Source organism: Lepisma saccharinum, chromosome 3 (assembly GCF_977018435.1).
Source record: "Lepisma saccharinum chromosome 3, izLepSacc3.1, whole genome shotgun sequence".
Lineage (NCBI taxonomy): Eukaryota > Metazoa > Arthropoda > Insecta > Zygentoma > Lepismatidae > Lepisma > Lepisma saccharinum.
This window is the reverse complement of record NC_139231.1, coordinates 4,137,391-4,153,404: the sequence shown is the minus strand read 5'-3', so window position 1 is coordinate 4,153,404 and position 16,014 is coordinate 4,137,391. Positions and strand designations below refer to the sequence as shown.

The following is a 16,014-nucleotide window of genomic DNA, read 5'->3' as shown; positions in this document are numbered from 1 at the left end:
CCAATCTAGTATAAGATATGCATGGTCCATTAGCCTCCCTAAATAATGTTTGTAACTATGTGACTGCAGTGGTTTTTACCTTTGAAAATGAAACTGCATAATTAGACTTTGACTTTACAAAATAATTAGGCTAAAGGAGGGACAGATGGCGCACATTTTCAGTCAATGCAAAAAAGCTGTTTATGTATCTTTTTCATTTATTTTCAATGTACTTTACATCATTTTTCAGATCTTGAGGAACAATAAAAATGTACGATGCCTAAGTTCGGTATCGCCATGTAGCGACAATATGCACGCAAAAAAAAAATAGTAGGCTTTAGCCATCTGTCTGGAAATGTGATGTGAATAGAACAGTTAGCACCTCACCATTTCTCTTTGGCAGCCCGTATACTTCCATTTTTTTTCACTCTTCCACATGCAGAGCACTTACCAGGATAAACTGAACAAGTTTCATGGAACCAGCTTGCGCATTTGATGATTTGTATCCAGTCTGCTGTGGACCCTGGTACAGTTGTAGGCAGTCATTCATTTTCATTGTCGGTAAAAGATTCGTTGCTCTCACAGAACATAAGCGAAGATGAGTTCAATACCAGGTGGAGGGACAAGTGGTTCGAATCCCACTTTAAACTGTAGGTCCAGTCTCAGTTAGCCTTTCTGTGCATAACGTTGACTTAAAACTCAAACTCAATAAGTAAAGGTGAACATGAGCTAGTAATCTTAAATCCGGCAATTCCGTAAGTTCTTGGAAAGAAGTTGCCTCCACCGGTAGACTCTGGTTTATGGAATTATCGACTTGCTTCCCGCACTTTCATCTTCTCGTTAATCATTCGCTTTGCAGCTTTCTGATGTCTTCCTTCATCAAAGATGCTCATTCCACTGTTCTCTGGCACGTTCTTGGCATATTTCTGTAAAAAGGTGGAAAGGGTAAAGGCTGAAGTAATTAAACGAGTAGAATATTTGGTTCTATGAGTGATAAAACAATAGTATGAGACTCCACAGCAGATTACTGATCTTGTAATTTTTTTTGTCCCACTCAACATTGCACCATCTTACCCCAAAACGTCGAGATGAATGTTTTTACAAAACCTCAGCAGTTGGCAACACTGACTTGAATATACAAAATATTCTGGAAGTGCAAAACACAAGTTTCCTGAAAATGCATTTGAAAATTTTGTAATTGTGTTCTATGTGAGATCTGTGATGCTTACAAAATTTATTTCACTTACCAGCTATGTCCTGCACTCGTTCGTCCTGTTTTCTCTTCTTCAAAACTGTGGAAAAATTGCACCAAGGGCCTGCTCCTTCTCTGTTAGTCACATGATGCACCATCTGTCCCCCTACACCATCTGTCTGCCCTTTACCATATATCTTTATGTTCATAAAAATAGTAACAAAATGGGAAAAATTCCCCTAAATAATAGGGTATTTATATTGTAATTTTAATGTTATTTATGTAATTTTGATGATAAAATGATGAGTCTGTATCAGATTTATCCCATCCCTAATATAAAGAAGATAAGAATTTGTGGTTAATTGAGCATCATGTATGCTACCAGTTTCGCTTGTAGAAATAATTAATGAAAAATAACCTAAATACTTCCTCTTCGGATTTGAAATCATCACTAACTGTGAATTCTGAAGCAGAATCCTCCTAAAAAATTTCCACAATGTGCATGTAAATTGTTCAGTGTAATTCAATATGAGTACAAGTAAAATTCAGCAACAATGAAGAAAATTCAACATCTGACAGTTTTAATTTGAAAGAGGTGGTTACAACACATGTGCAGAAGAGACGGGCATAGCCAATCATACGTCCAGAATGTGTTATATCTTCATTTCTCCCACCATGTAGTTGGAAACATAATGAAAGTTATTCATAATTTCCAGGATATTCAGTCCTTGAAAGTTTGTGTTTGTAGATTCCACAAGACACTCAAACTCTGAAAAAGTATTGACTGGTATCAGTGATTAAATCCCAACCCATACTATCCAATACCAATAAGACTGGTATTATCAACATAGAATTGAAGACTAAAATTGGTAAATGCTGTAAGTGCCACACTAATTCAAACACCGTTTCCACTTTAAACTGTGAAATGTGCCATGCTTTATAATGTGGTAAACGTGAAAAGTGGCTGCTAGCCCTCTAAGTAGTTCAAAGAACGTGTAAAGAGGTCACTAGCGTGCACGTTCTTGCAGGCTGATGTGTGGAACGATGCGATTTCCCACACTTTCGCTTTTGGCACTTACAACATTTACCACTTTTAGTCCTCAATTATCAATGTGATAATTTTTTGTGGTATTGCCTACCTCATTATGTAGACTATTTCTTGCAGTCGTTTTTTCAACTGAATTTTGGAGATATTTGTAAGTTCCAATAGGAAAGTAAAACATGCTGATTTTTTTTTTTTTAGGATCCCATGTCTTGACAATACCAGTTTCAAGTCCGGTGAAAGGATCTCCAGCTAAAGGGGAACAAACAATATTACCAAAGACAATACAGTTAACCTCTCCTATGGTAAGTATGTTTTCTTTTCAACTCTTTAGTGGATTTTACGTTCTTAGGTGCAAAGTGCTATACTCTTTATCTTCCAGGCTCTATTTATCCAGCTGTCTGCACAAAGGACAACATTTTTTCACAGTGTTGAATAAACTTGATTTTTTAAATAACATATGGAAGTGAACACCTAAAATGTAGCTAACTGTATATTATGGAGTACAACATAACTGGGTATTTATGTAAACATAACTTGAAAAGCCAGGGAATTTGTTTTTCAAATGAGTGGGAATGCTGATAACTAAGTTATTAGTCTTGTCGTCTGCAGATGAATAACATTGAAATGTTCATGCTACTGCATTTTGCCATTGTTTTGCAAATGCAGATGTTGAAATCTTACGTTCAGACAAACCAAGTTATTTATGAATGTAATTTAGTATCAATCTTAAACTTCAGTTTCCAAGAAGCTGCTTGATCTCGGTCAAAAATGTTAAGAGAAGCTGTGATATAATTAATTTCATCAGACAGAATTTCTATGTTTGTGCTGGATTTTATACCTCTCTACTTTTTTTTTTCTTTTGCAGGTATTGAGTACACCCCAGCGATTGTCAAGCCCTCAGGTCACAACCACACCCTCAACACCAAAAAATTACATTTCTCCAATATTAGATCACAGTGGATCTCGGAAGCGAGAAGACTTGGATGCAGTGTACTTGCCTGAGTAGTAAGTGTATTGAAATTAAACATGTTTAATGTCTCGATATTGAATAAGTTATTTTTCGTTAGGGTGTCTGACTACCATGTGAGATACCCAGGTCGGAGGAGAACCGGGATATTTTCCACCTGTTGAAGCGACCCAGCATCGTATAAAGTGGGTAACTTGAGGAAACTGCGGCTAAAGGCAGCCAGGGGCATGGTACTGATCACATCACCTCCAGCTTCGGCCATGATCAAGAAAGTGTGGAGCCCTAATTCCACACCCCCCATGCACCTTCATGGCATGGTCCAAGGCACAGGGGAACACTTTACTTTCATATTATTGGGAATCACATTTTGCACGTACCTATTGTTAATGTCCCAAGTTTTCACTACGTATTGTAACTTCTTCAGGAGGCTGAACACATCACCTTATACCAATTTTACAAGAGGTTAAGAGGCAAAAAGTACATTTAAGAAAAGTTGGATGAAATTGAGATCCAAAATTCCACTCTGGTGTTCAGAATTACTTTTTGATGGAAAAGTGCAATTGTGGTGCTTCAGTTATCACCTATTTTCTTTTGACACTTTTCTAGGCGGGTGTCCTTGAACCAATCAAGGAAGGTGCATTACCATGGTAATGAGATTTTTTTTGTTTTGTATTGCATTGCCAAACTTAATGAACAGCTACAGCATATCAATGTTGGGGGGGGGGGGTAATGTTACACATGTGATCTTCCATTCATCTCTGATTGTCAAAGGCGGAGGATAGATGTTGTTTGGATGAAGGGTCATTTATGACTGTAGTTAAAGCAATAAAGTGACGATACCATACCTCCATTGGACATGCCCTCATTTAGAGCCAGAAAGTCTAGCTTTATTCTTTCACTTCCCGGACTATGACTGAATCTCTCAGGTCTCCAAAAAATGGCAACTATGCTTATCAGTTCTTTACAAATATGATGGACAATTTACAGTAAAGGAGTAACACAGATGAGAGAACACGCACATTTTGATTTATCAAAATCAAGTCCGTTTTCCTTGCATGTGTTGCTTATTTTTTCTAGTCTCTTCACATCTAGCTCTGCTTTACTCATGAATTGATTTCATGATAAACAATTCAAATTTAGTAATCTTATTCTCCCATCCAAAGTAGTGCAGTCTGGTGGAGTAATATATACCTCATCATCTGGGATAGATTTATGTTCTTCAAGAATGTTTGTTATTGTGAACACAGCCTGAAAAAGAAAGTGGAGACAGATCTATATGTATATGTCGAAAACTACTACAAATATCACTGTAAAACTACTTACTATGATTGCAAGCTGCAATTATATATCAAAATTTATTCACGTAAATATTTTTCCTCATCTTCATCACATGCTCGAAATTTTCTTGTAGCAGTCGCTTGTCACGGTTACGGAGATATCAATGTCCCGTTACCTCCATCCTTTCTCTTTTTTTTCCCCTTCATTCAGCCACACGACGAGTAGAACCATGCCTTCTCGGAACAGGTAATCAATCACGTGCTTTCATCTGCGTGACATTTAGGCATTTGCTTTGAGTCTAGCTACTATCCTAGAGTAAAGCCGGGATTTCATGACTCGCACAATCTGTTATGCCTTTCAGATTGGTGCAATGGAAAATGATCCTGACTCGTGGATTTTCACAAGATTGTGCAACATTGGTGCAAACTGGCATCACTAACTTTTCCAACCAAACCCCATCTCAACCCCATTCCCCTCATATTGCCCTGCTCACAATTTTCGACAAGCCTGATGAGAGAACAATGTTTTCCAGTGTCAACTGTATCTTTGCTCTGGACCTGGCAACACTTACTTCCATTTCCACCATCTTTTATGTACATTTGAAGATGTTGCCGCAAAAATTTAAAGATTTTCTTATGACTGGTGATTGATTCCTATTTTCTTCTCAATTGCTGTGCACAACTAATTGCTCTTTTATTTTGTTTTAAGCAGCAAACGAAGAAAAACAGAAAAGGTTGGGAAAGGATTGAGGCATTTCTCTATGAAAGTTTGTGAAAAAGTACGGAAAAAAGGAACAACGTCATACAACGAAGTAGCAGATGAGCTTGTGACGGAATTCACAAACCCAACTTGTATGGCTTCTCCGACAGACCAGGTGGGTTTAATGTATTAAATGTAGATACTGTGCAAAGCTTTCAGATGGCCCAGGCAGGTCATACATAATGAAAACCAAACTCCATGGTGGAACAGCCTGTTCAGAAGGTAGGGCTGTGCAATATTTTGATACGTCGATATCGTAAGAATATTGATATTGTGGATTATTTTGTCCTGGTTTCTTAGGATTTGAGCATGGCAAATTCGTATCTTGCATCAATAAAATCATAAAAAAGAATATAAAAGTTGAAATATTCACCTTGGATGCTTGGATGCACATGTATATTCAGGATACTGTTGTGTTTTTCAATTATTCTTGGACAGTAGTGAAGCCAGAAAAATGAATGTGGAGGCAGAGGAGCGAGAATATTTTCTGGGGGGTGGGGCAATTACGTTTAGAAAACTTCTAAACACCATACAACAATCCATATTTAGGATAAAATAACATTTATTTATCTAGTTTTTCATGTTTGCTTGGGGGAGGGGGGGGTTGTTGACTGGTCGCCTTCTACCCTCTTCAGGTGCTGTCACTGCTTATAATATCAAAGTGATCATCAAACAGAAAAATATTATTAGTGAAAAGCTTGTGCTGTGACACACTGTACATGTTGTTTGTACTAGATTATCTGAAATGAGACCAATACTTGCCTTCGGGGAGGACCGAGACCAATGTTTACAAATTGAGATTCAGCCTATCAATACCATCTCTACACTTGTGCACATATAGGTAACCAGAAAGTTCTATAATGTAGCAACGTTACTCTTTTTATTGGTTGTTGCACGTATTTGCTTTCTATGTAATCAGAGGCAATTCATCTCTCATCTATTACCTCCCAAGTTCTGCCCCCATGACGAGGTCTATACTTGTCCTCCTAAACAACCTTGTGCTTTACTTGACTTTAAGGAATGCAACAAATTAATTCAAGGTTGCTTATCAAGTCCTCGATTAGTGTCGTTAGAACTACAGGCACCATTGTGTTATGGGACTCCTGTTTTCACTTCCACCAAAGAACAAAAAAGTACAACTGAAATGTCAAATTGAAAGATTTAGATGTGTCGGTATTGTTGGCATCATCAATATTTTGAATACTCGATACAATTGACTTGTTATTACACAGCTCTAGATCAAGGCCTGCCGAGCATCTTTTCACAGACTGATGTGTTATCAGTGCATAGAGTCCCGTTGCTTCTGTTTTCTAGACCAGCATTTGCACAAAATTTAAGTGTAATTATTTATATCATTATTTGTGAAGTATTGATCTTCTGTATGTGTGGGCTTTCCACTCAATTATGTTTTTATGAAGTTAAGCTCTTTTATTTGTAGAGTGATGCTAGCTTTAAATAGGATTTTTAAGGTCGGGCAATGTACAGGGTCTCCGAGAATGAATGGTGCGATTTGTTGAGGTTATTGTGAAACATACGTTACACGGTATACAATGAAAGTTTTTTATTTGATTCAGCAAGTCAAACAGTTTCTGCACATGTAATGCACAGTCTGCAGACACCACGAGGCAGGTAATGAGAAACAAAGCAAAAGAACTGCAGTGTGAATTTGATAATCATAGTGCATTGTACACCTTACAAGAGAGAGCTGCTTGTGTCCTATGGCTGACGGAACACAAATCTATGATTCTGATACAAAGAAATTTAGCGTAAAAAAGATCCAGCATACAAGAAGGAAACACAATCGATGGTTCTCGCAGATTCGAAAGGTGGGTAGTGTGGAGGCAAGAAAATCATCAAATAGACCGAGGGGTTGAATGAAATAGTGGAAAGAATCATACACTCCTGCATTCAAGATTCCACAAAGATGATCCCACGCTGTAGTCAAAAATTGGACCTTTCTCAATCGTATGCGTGGTGTGATTCAATTCATGCAAAATTTATTTTAGTCTCTAAATCATCTGTTTGGCTTACCTTATAAACTTTTTTAGTTGCTGAAACTAATCAAATAAGTTTGAAGCTATACCATGCCACATATGTTTCACAATAACCTCACCAAACCCCACCATTCTTTCTCGGAGACTCTGTACTTACAAAGTGGGGAGAATAGAGCTGTCACTTGAATGTAGTCTGCCAGCAACCAGCATTTTCTTCTCTCTGTTTCAGAATAAGCGAATGTTTTTTGTTATAGTTATAGTTGTGTTATTCACTTCGAAAGCTACCACAATATTCAGGAGTGTCCATGTTCTCTTTTGTAGTGATTGTAATTTGATGCTAAATAAATTCATAATTAGAAATTCACCTGGAAATTGTAAAATTCATAAATACTGACATTACACTTTTTATAAAATCTACATTGCTTCAGGTTTATAAAAAACTCTACCTCTGTCAAACCAAGTATAAATAGTCGTGACTAATTGCCCTTTTTATCAATTACATGTAGTGATTATTATTTTGAAATAATAGATTTCAAATGCTTCTGAGTTTAATCTGAATATCAGTGTTATGATGTTCCAAGTTTTCAATCTTAACATTAGTGTCAATAAATACGTAGCTAGTAGATTTACCATGCATATTATTAATCTGAAGTTTATGATTTCCAGCAATACGACCAAAAGAATATTCGACGGAGAGTGTATGATGCACTGAACGTTCTTATGGCCATGAACATAATCTCGAAGGAGAAGAAAGAGATCAAATGGTTAGGACTGCCAACAAATTCATTACAGGAGTGCATGAATCTAGAGAAAGAGAAGCATAAGAGGTTGGAAAGGATAAGGCTCAAGACCCAACAGCTTCATGACCTTATATTACAGGTATAGTCTATTAATAAACTGTGTTTTTTTAATTGTAACATTTAGTGACATTTTTGTTACATCTCGTAGAATGTCGAAACTTTAGTAGTTTAATATTTTGTCGAACTCCGAATATGTTGTCAATATAAATATGACACTACTGTAGAACACGAAAATGTGAGCTTCAACTACCTCCCAATTCCCTGTATTCCGGAAAGTAAAAAATCCAGATTTGGACATCCTTAATTTATAATTTTTCTTGTATGTATGCATTTATGCATTGTAGAATTATTTCTCATGTAATACAAGCATAAAAACACAGTTTTTTGTTGTAACGTTTCAGGAGAGCACCTACTCCCTTCATCGGATATTTATTTTTAGTTTGATTCAAAAAAGAATCAGTTATACAGTGGATGTTGTCAGTGTAACTTTGCTGTAGTATTCCAATTTAACTGTGAAATAGCCAGTCTTGCTTTATTATTATTTCAGATTAAAGAATAATAATTAATAAACCAAATCAAAAAAAAAGTTACAAGAAAACTAAGAGCAAAAAGAAAAGAGGACAAGAATGAGAAATCTGTTGTAAGAAATTTGTTTGTATTCTATTCCACAAGGGATTCTCATAAAATTGCATTTTTTTTTAGAAGATTTAATTTCAAAATTGTTTTTAGATCACCAAGGAGTTTGGAATGTACATTTAATGAATACAAAATCAGAAAATCTGTACCAGATGTGGAAACCACAGGAATATATAATATAAGTTGTTCATGTTCAAAGAATTATGTAGGACAAACTTGGAAAATGGCAATAATATAGCACGAACACGATTTGGAAATTACAAATTTATACCAAAGAACAGGTTTGTCAGCTCATGTGATTAAAAAGATAAGGGTTTTAAAAAGAGTGGTGGGAAACACAGATTTGAATGTATCAGAAGATTCGTTCATTGCAGAAGACCACTGGAATAAATTAAATAATGAAAATGGTAAGATCGAACCACTATGCAGTTTTCTTTTTCACAAGTGGAGTAGACCACCATCTTTAAAATTTAATGTAATGGAAAACATCAAGAATCTCTGTAAAAGCAATGATTATTAGAGGCACATATTTCTGGTAAATAAAAAAGCAAAATTTCGGTACAAAAACGGAGTCAATTTCGGGTTCAAAAGCGGTAAATAAAATAAAATATCGGTGTTATAGCGGTGAAAAAATGGATGAAAAGTGGTATATAAAAAGACATATTGGTTTTAAAATTGTGAATATAATCCTAAATTTGATTTAAAAACTACACTTATTCCACAGAATTAACATTTCACTTCTAATAGCACATTTATGTAGTTATCATAGTATTAAGTTTATTTCTGTGTAAAGGGGTCCAATTTTGCTTCTCCAATATTAACAGCAGAATTAATCAATTTTCCGGGAATTGCATAACTCTCAGGATAATTCAGACCTCAGAAGGTGTCGGGTCGGTGAATAAACCTTGAATTTCGTGTTTAAGAGTTAATTTCGCTTTTTGCAGTTCATTTCGCATTATTTCGTGACAAAATATGGTCACAAAAAGCATCTCACACCTTTCAAAAATATGAAAAACTAACACTACAATGTGTTTTTTGAAATTTCGTTTTTTCGTCAAAAACGAAATATGCATGCCTCTAATGATTATATTAGCTGAAATAATGATAAAACAGACTGCTTATTTCACAGTTAAGTTGCTGCATTACAACAATGTAACATTGACAACATCCATTGTATAACTCAGTGTTTCCCAAAGGGACTGGCTTACAGGGGAACTACAAAATGTTCCAATATTTGCAGTGAAATTATATGATTGTTCCAAATATGTGCTTATTTAGTACTTTTTACACACAAAATGTTCGGAATTTGAAATGTATGTTCCTTTTTTAACTTCAGGCAAGCAACCTAACATCACTAACTGATCATTGCAAGTGTTAGATAGGCCTATGTTCTGACTAGGGTTCCACGGAAATGTCTTGAAACACTAAGGGCACCGTGAAACCAAAAAGTTTGGGAACTCATTCTGATTCTTTTTGTTAAAAATTTTTTAACCATTGTTATAACTGTATCTTTAATCAAACTAGAAATAAATGTATGATGAAGGGAACGTGTCTTCTGAAATGTCGCAACGAAAAATGTTTTTTATGCTTGTAATAACTGTAGACTACAAGAGAAATATTCCTAATTTATAGCCTTCATAGACCTTGAAAAAACATTTGACATTGTAAATTGGAACGTAATGTTCAAAAAAATAAAAAAAGTGCAATGACCCTGGCTCGTCACAAGTTAAGACTTATCCAGCTCTATGTTCATAAGTTCCTATATTATATGAGTAATTCAAATTTAATATGATTTATTGTTTAATGTTGGGTATACTTTTTGTAGTTTGCGATGCTTCCACTCACTCACGCTAACGTCGCCGAACCTTTGTAGATGAGATCTTCGCTAGCAGCTCAGTTGGCCTCCGCCTACGGGCAAGAGAAAGACACTCCACTTTCGGGTGAGAAAACCCACTCGGCTTGCTAGCGAGAGAAGCCCCACTCTGTCTAATTGGCGAGAGAAGCCACTATGAGTTCATTCATAACCCCGTCTTCTGGACGTTGGGACTAAATGTGATACCCCGTCATATCGATTTTGGGAAATTCACTTCATAGTACCTATCCTACATGGTACCCTGTTGCTTCGACGCTGGGAATAACTGCATTTCCAAGGTTACCTTAAACATTTCCTCTTTATACCATTATTAATAAAAGTATAACGTAACTTCTACTTAAAAATCATTAAATGTTAACTTATTAAAGTGATATTGATAGCTATGTTCCAGGAGGTTATCCGTTATATGTTTTTGTAGTTATTCCTCCTGCATATGTGTACAGGAATAATGTTGTTTGTATCTTCAGGTAATTGTTTTGATGTATGCAAAGGTTTGTAGTTTTGAAATTGTAAACAAATCACGGGTAATAGACAGAAAGAGTAATGTTTTGAGTACCTTCTTACTGTAACTCTTACAAGATTTATTCTTGATTATATATATATATATATATAAATCAAATAAAACAAAAATACTTAGCCCTTTTAGCCCTCCTTGCTTTTATCCATTATATATATATATATATATATATATATATATATATATATATATATATATATATATATACACACACAGGAATAGGGTTAGAAATGGTGCCAGAAGGGCGGATAAATACAAATGGAAGAGACAGTAAACACTTACCACACGAATAGAAATAATTCAATATTTCGCGATATATATATATATATATATATATCATTTTGTTAAAGAAAAATTAGATATAAAAGTTCCTCAAACTGTTTTCTGTTGTACTAGTGTTATCTGCCAAATACATCTGGAACCTTCAGTGAATGCTCTTAACATCCGCACCATGAGTGTAACAGATTCTCATGCCGCTGCTGGAGTGAAAGTTAGCATTATGGGTAAAACTTGCAACAAGAGTTATCTGTGGTCGATATTCATGTTTGCCCAACATGTTGCATTAGTTGAATGGTGTCCAAAGTGCAGAAGCAACCCACCGCATGTAGGCATAAGGCCAGTAACCAGCTCTCTCCAAGAACGTAGCAAAAGGAAGGAATGAACTTTGACAGAAGAATTATTCAAAGCCTATATAGAAACCAGAAAGCCATGATCAAAATTGACGAATGAAAAAAGGAAACAGCAATCAATTTCACATCAGAGAGAAAGGGTGGGTAGGCGTGTGGATAATATCTTAATTTACTGTTTGCTTGCAATTTGTTGTTAGTGACATCTCCCTGAAGGGGATTAATTTCAAACTGATTGCATTTCAGGTAAAATTTGGTGTGATGTTAGTACTGTTATAGCAAGTAAAATATCAAATTAATTAGTTTTGAAAATAACAATTTTGTATATTTAGGAAGGTGTCAGACAAGGATTTTCTTTCACCGTTGATTTTCAGTTTATGTATTGAGGGAGCAATGGAAGAAGTAGAAAGAGATTGAATGTCGGAGATGAAGTTGAAGGAAGTGAAGTTAGTATGCTCCAGTTTGCAGATGACATAGCACTCCTAAGTGAGGATGAAGCAAATATAATGGCAGGACAGAATACAACTGGAAAATGTTTCTACCGAGGAGTAAAATAACTGACAATGGAAGGTGCAGGAAAGAGATGGCAGGTCAAGAAATGTTCTATGAAAACCTCTAGGAACATAGATCTATGGGTGCACTGGGTCGTCGTGTGATGTTTAAAATGTAGGGCATGTCCAGAGAGAAAATAGATCTTCTGGTAGCTCGAGATAAATATAATGTGAATATTTTGAGGGAGGGAGGGGAGGATTCAGTGTTTCAACACTGCTCTTGGCCAAGTAAGTTTTAAGGTTCAATGCCTTCATTAGTTTAGTTCCAGATGCCATAACCTACAGTAATGAGGACAGTAGACCTTCAAAATTAATTGGTCAAAAGAAACATGGAACTTTTCTGATAGAACTCTTATGAATGTTAATTTTATTTACTATTGTTTTTATTTTCCTGTGATGTTTTATTTTTTTGCTTACAGCAAATAGCATTCAAAAATTTGGTGGAGCGGAACAGAAATTCTGAACAGAGTCATGGAGTTCCTCCACCAAATTCTGCCATCCAACTGCCCTTCATTATAGTGAATACAAGTAAGAAGACAGTCATTGACTGTAGCATTTCTAATGACAAGTAAGTGGTATTATTTGTCTCTCTACTTATTCAATGTAGAAAATTTGACATGAAGTTGTGAGATAAGGTTTATTGTAAAAAATAGGGTTCTCATTGATTGATTGATTGATTATTTTACCCTTTTGTGCCACTTTTGGATAATTTGCGAAGATTGGGATGAGTGATGATATGATGAAATTGATGAATGGACACTCACAACATCCATGCCTGGGACCCCTGACATCATAGTGTGATGCACTAACCACTCCGCCATGGGGGCCAGCAAATAGGGTGCTTATATATGGACATAAAATTAACTAATATTGTACTGAATTGTATTGTATTGTATTGTATTTCCATGAAGACGACGAATAGTTAGTTCATTGATTTCTGAACAATAGCATTTTGGTGTTAAAATACCGGTATTAATCCTAAATTTGATTTACTTATTACACCAAATAAACATTTCCCTTCTAATAGTACATTTTTGCAGTTACCAGAGTATTAAGTTTATTCCTGTGTAAAGAGGTCCATTTTTTGCTTCTCAAATATTTACAGCAGAATAAATCAATTTCCCATGCTTTGCATAACTCATGGGATAATTCAGACTTCAGAATGTGTCTCGTTGGTAAATAAACTGAATTTTGTGTTGAAGGGTTTATTTTGCAGTTTATTCCATATCATTTCATGACAAAACATGGTGGGAAAATTCATCTCACACCTTTCAATAACATGAAAAACGAACATTACAGTGTGTTATTTCAAATTTTGTGTTTCCATCAAAAATGAAATGTGAATGCCTCTAAACATATCAAATGTTTCACAAAGAACGTGAATGGTTTATTCACCTTAACTGCAGGTAAGCAGCTGATGTTAATGGATTTTGCCAAGATTTAGTTTGTTTTTAAGACATCCAATTGATTTCAGGATTATTTCACTTGTGTTGTGTGCTGCATGCTGCTTGCTGTGGGGCACGTGCTGTTTACATTCAGGTGTTCACAGTAACTGAATTCAGATTTACTCCTCCTCCCTTATGAAGCAAATTTTTTTACATTCACACCCTGTGAGATATTAACATTTATGCAACTACATCAATGCAGTGCCAATGCTCATGCTTGCATATTTACCCATAATCTCAAACTGTGTATCACCAATAAGTAGGCTTTATTTGTAACTTCATTATAAGCAACAATTCTATGTGGTGTGTGTGTTTCATGTTTTCGTTATTTTTAGACTAACTAACTCTCTAGCCTTCTTAAACCCGAAGGTTCATGGCTGCAGCAACACAGGCCTTCCATGTTTCCCTATTTTGAGCAAGTTCTATATACTCTATATACTCTTTTCGTTATTTTTAGCCCCATCATTATTAAATAATTACAACTCTGAAAGTAAAGGATAATTAGATGAGTGAAAAGGAAACTAACATTAAGAAACATGCCAGAGCTCAAACCCAGAACCAATAGTGACAAGATAGACCACTCAGTTCACTCTGTCATCAAGGTGGCTCCCAATGGGAATTAAAAATTTCTTTGCAGTTTTAACAATGTTTCTGTACTGAACATGATTTTTTATAGCTTGGCTGGTTACATTGTTTTTGTTTTTTTCAGAATGGAGTACCTGTTTAATTTCGACGACACCTTCGAAATTCATGATGACATAGAAGTTCTTAAAAGAATGGGAATGGCCTTAGGTATGTACTTCTTTGGAGAGGAATAATCATCATGAGACATAATACCATCTCATGCATTGTGCAGGAAAATACATTTATTTTATTAATTAATATCATAAACAGCACATTTTTTAAAGTTATAATTTTTCACAAACTTATTATTTGTATCATCAGATTGGTACTTAAAGAAGAAACCAGTATAATGAAATACAATGATGAGTAAGGTCCAAAGCTGTTTGTTTATTTGTGAGAAAATTTGTAGCTGTTACTTTATTTGTGAGAAAATTTGTGGTATAGTATTCATCAGGTCTTCTGTTTGCAATAATATTTTTATACTGTGTCATGTACACATCTCAAAAAAAGTTTGGAAGCACCCCAGTTGACCAGTGAAACAGTGAAATATGGAACAGTGCCCGGCATGTGACTCATGGTAGATGTCTGTCGAGATGCTACCAGCAGAGCATACAAAAATAGCAGCACAACCCTGCGGTGTCGATGAGAATAGTGCAACTCACAACCACTCTGAGCTGTCAGTACGGTAAGACGCATTGTGTTTCCGTGTGTTGCAGTAAGTGAAATGCACCTGCCTAGCTAGAAAAATGCCTCCAGTAACTATATCAGAATACAATCGTGTTGGAATTGCCACCTTAGTGGAGGAAGGTTATTCTTATCGTTAAGTTGCCCAACGAGTGGGTGTGAGTGTACCTGCCATGTCCAAAACATTGAAACGGTATGTGGAGACTGAAGGCATTGTCGATCGTTCTCGCAGTGGTCGCCGCCGTTCATCCACCCTATCACAGGACCGCTATGTCCGAATTCTTGCCCGGAGAAACCCCCGAACGCACTGCTGCAGACCTCAGTAGTGACATGTTTGGAGCTACAGGTGTACACGTGACCCCACAAATCATTCGCAATCGGCTCCATAATGCACGGTTGCATGCACTACGTCCCTGGAGAGCGCCCCCGTTAACCATGACACGCCGTAGTGTGCGATATCGGTGGGCTCAACAACACCACGACTGGGACATTCAGTGATGGTCCAGTGTTCTCTTTGCTGATGAATGCCGCCTGTGTTTGCAACCTGATAATGGTTGAATACATGTGTGGCGATTGTCAGGTAGCATTGCTAGAGCTCGGTATGTGGTGGAGCAGCATCAACAGGGAGGTGGCTCAGTCATGTTTTTGGGGTGGTATCATGATGGGACATCGCACGCCACTGGTTGCTGTCCAAGGGCCTATAACGGGACTGTATTTTGGAACTTTTTGTTGCGCCTTTTCGTGCTGCTGTGGGAGATGCTTTCATGTTCAGGGCACGGATTGTAGGAGCGTTCATCAACAATGTAGGTTATCACTCAAACGGACTGGCCCCCATTTTCCCCAGACATAACCCCATCGAACATGCATGGGACAAGCTGAAAAGGGCTGTCCGGAAGCGTGTACCACCCTCCACTAAATGACCTCCGATGAGCGGCAAAAGATGAGTGGGATAGTATGGACCAAGAGTTCATTGCGAGACTCATCAATGGTATGCCACGACGTGTGAATGACCTGAGACATGTACGAGGAGGCGTTACTCGCTAC

At 36.5% G+C, this 16,014-nt stretch overlaps 1 protein-coding gene across 2 annotated transcripts in view; it reads left to right on the top strand.

Moving 5' to 3' along the window:
* The window catches only part of Dp (transcription factor Dp), an 89,296-nt gene that overhangs the window by 60,673 nt on the left and 12,609 nt on the right, over positions 1 to 16,014 (top strand). Inside the window, exons 4-9 of one of the 2 annotated variants that reach the window (XM_083118293.1) lie at positions 2,415 to 2,518; positions 3,082 to 3,221; positions 5,173 to 5,335; positions 7,881 to 8,093; positions 12,637 to 12,785; positions 14,372 to 14,454. In XM_083118293.1, coding sequence (XP_082974419.1) covers positions 2,415 to 2,518; positions 3,082 to 3,221; positions 5,173 to 5,335; positions 7,881 to 8,093; positions 12,637 to 12,785; positions 14,372 to 14,454 — 852 coding nt within the window. Of the gene's footprint in view, positions 1 to 2,414; positions 2,519 to 3,081; positions 3,222 to 5,169; positions 5,336 to 7,880; positions 8,094 to 12,636; positions 12,786 to 14,371; positions 14,455 to 16,014 lie in introns of both variants that reach the window. The other variant, XM_083118292.1, reaches the window with a different exon arrangement.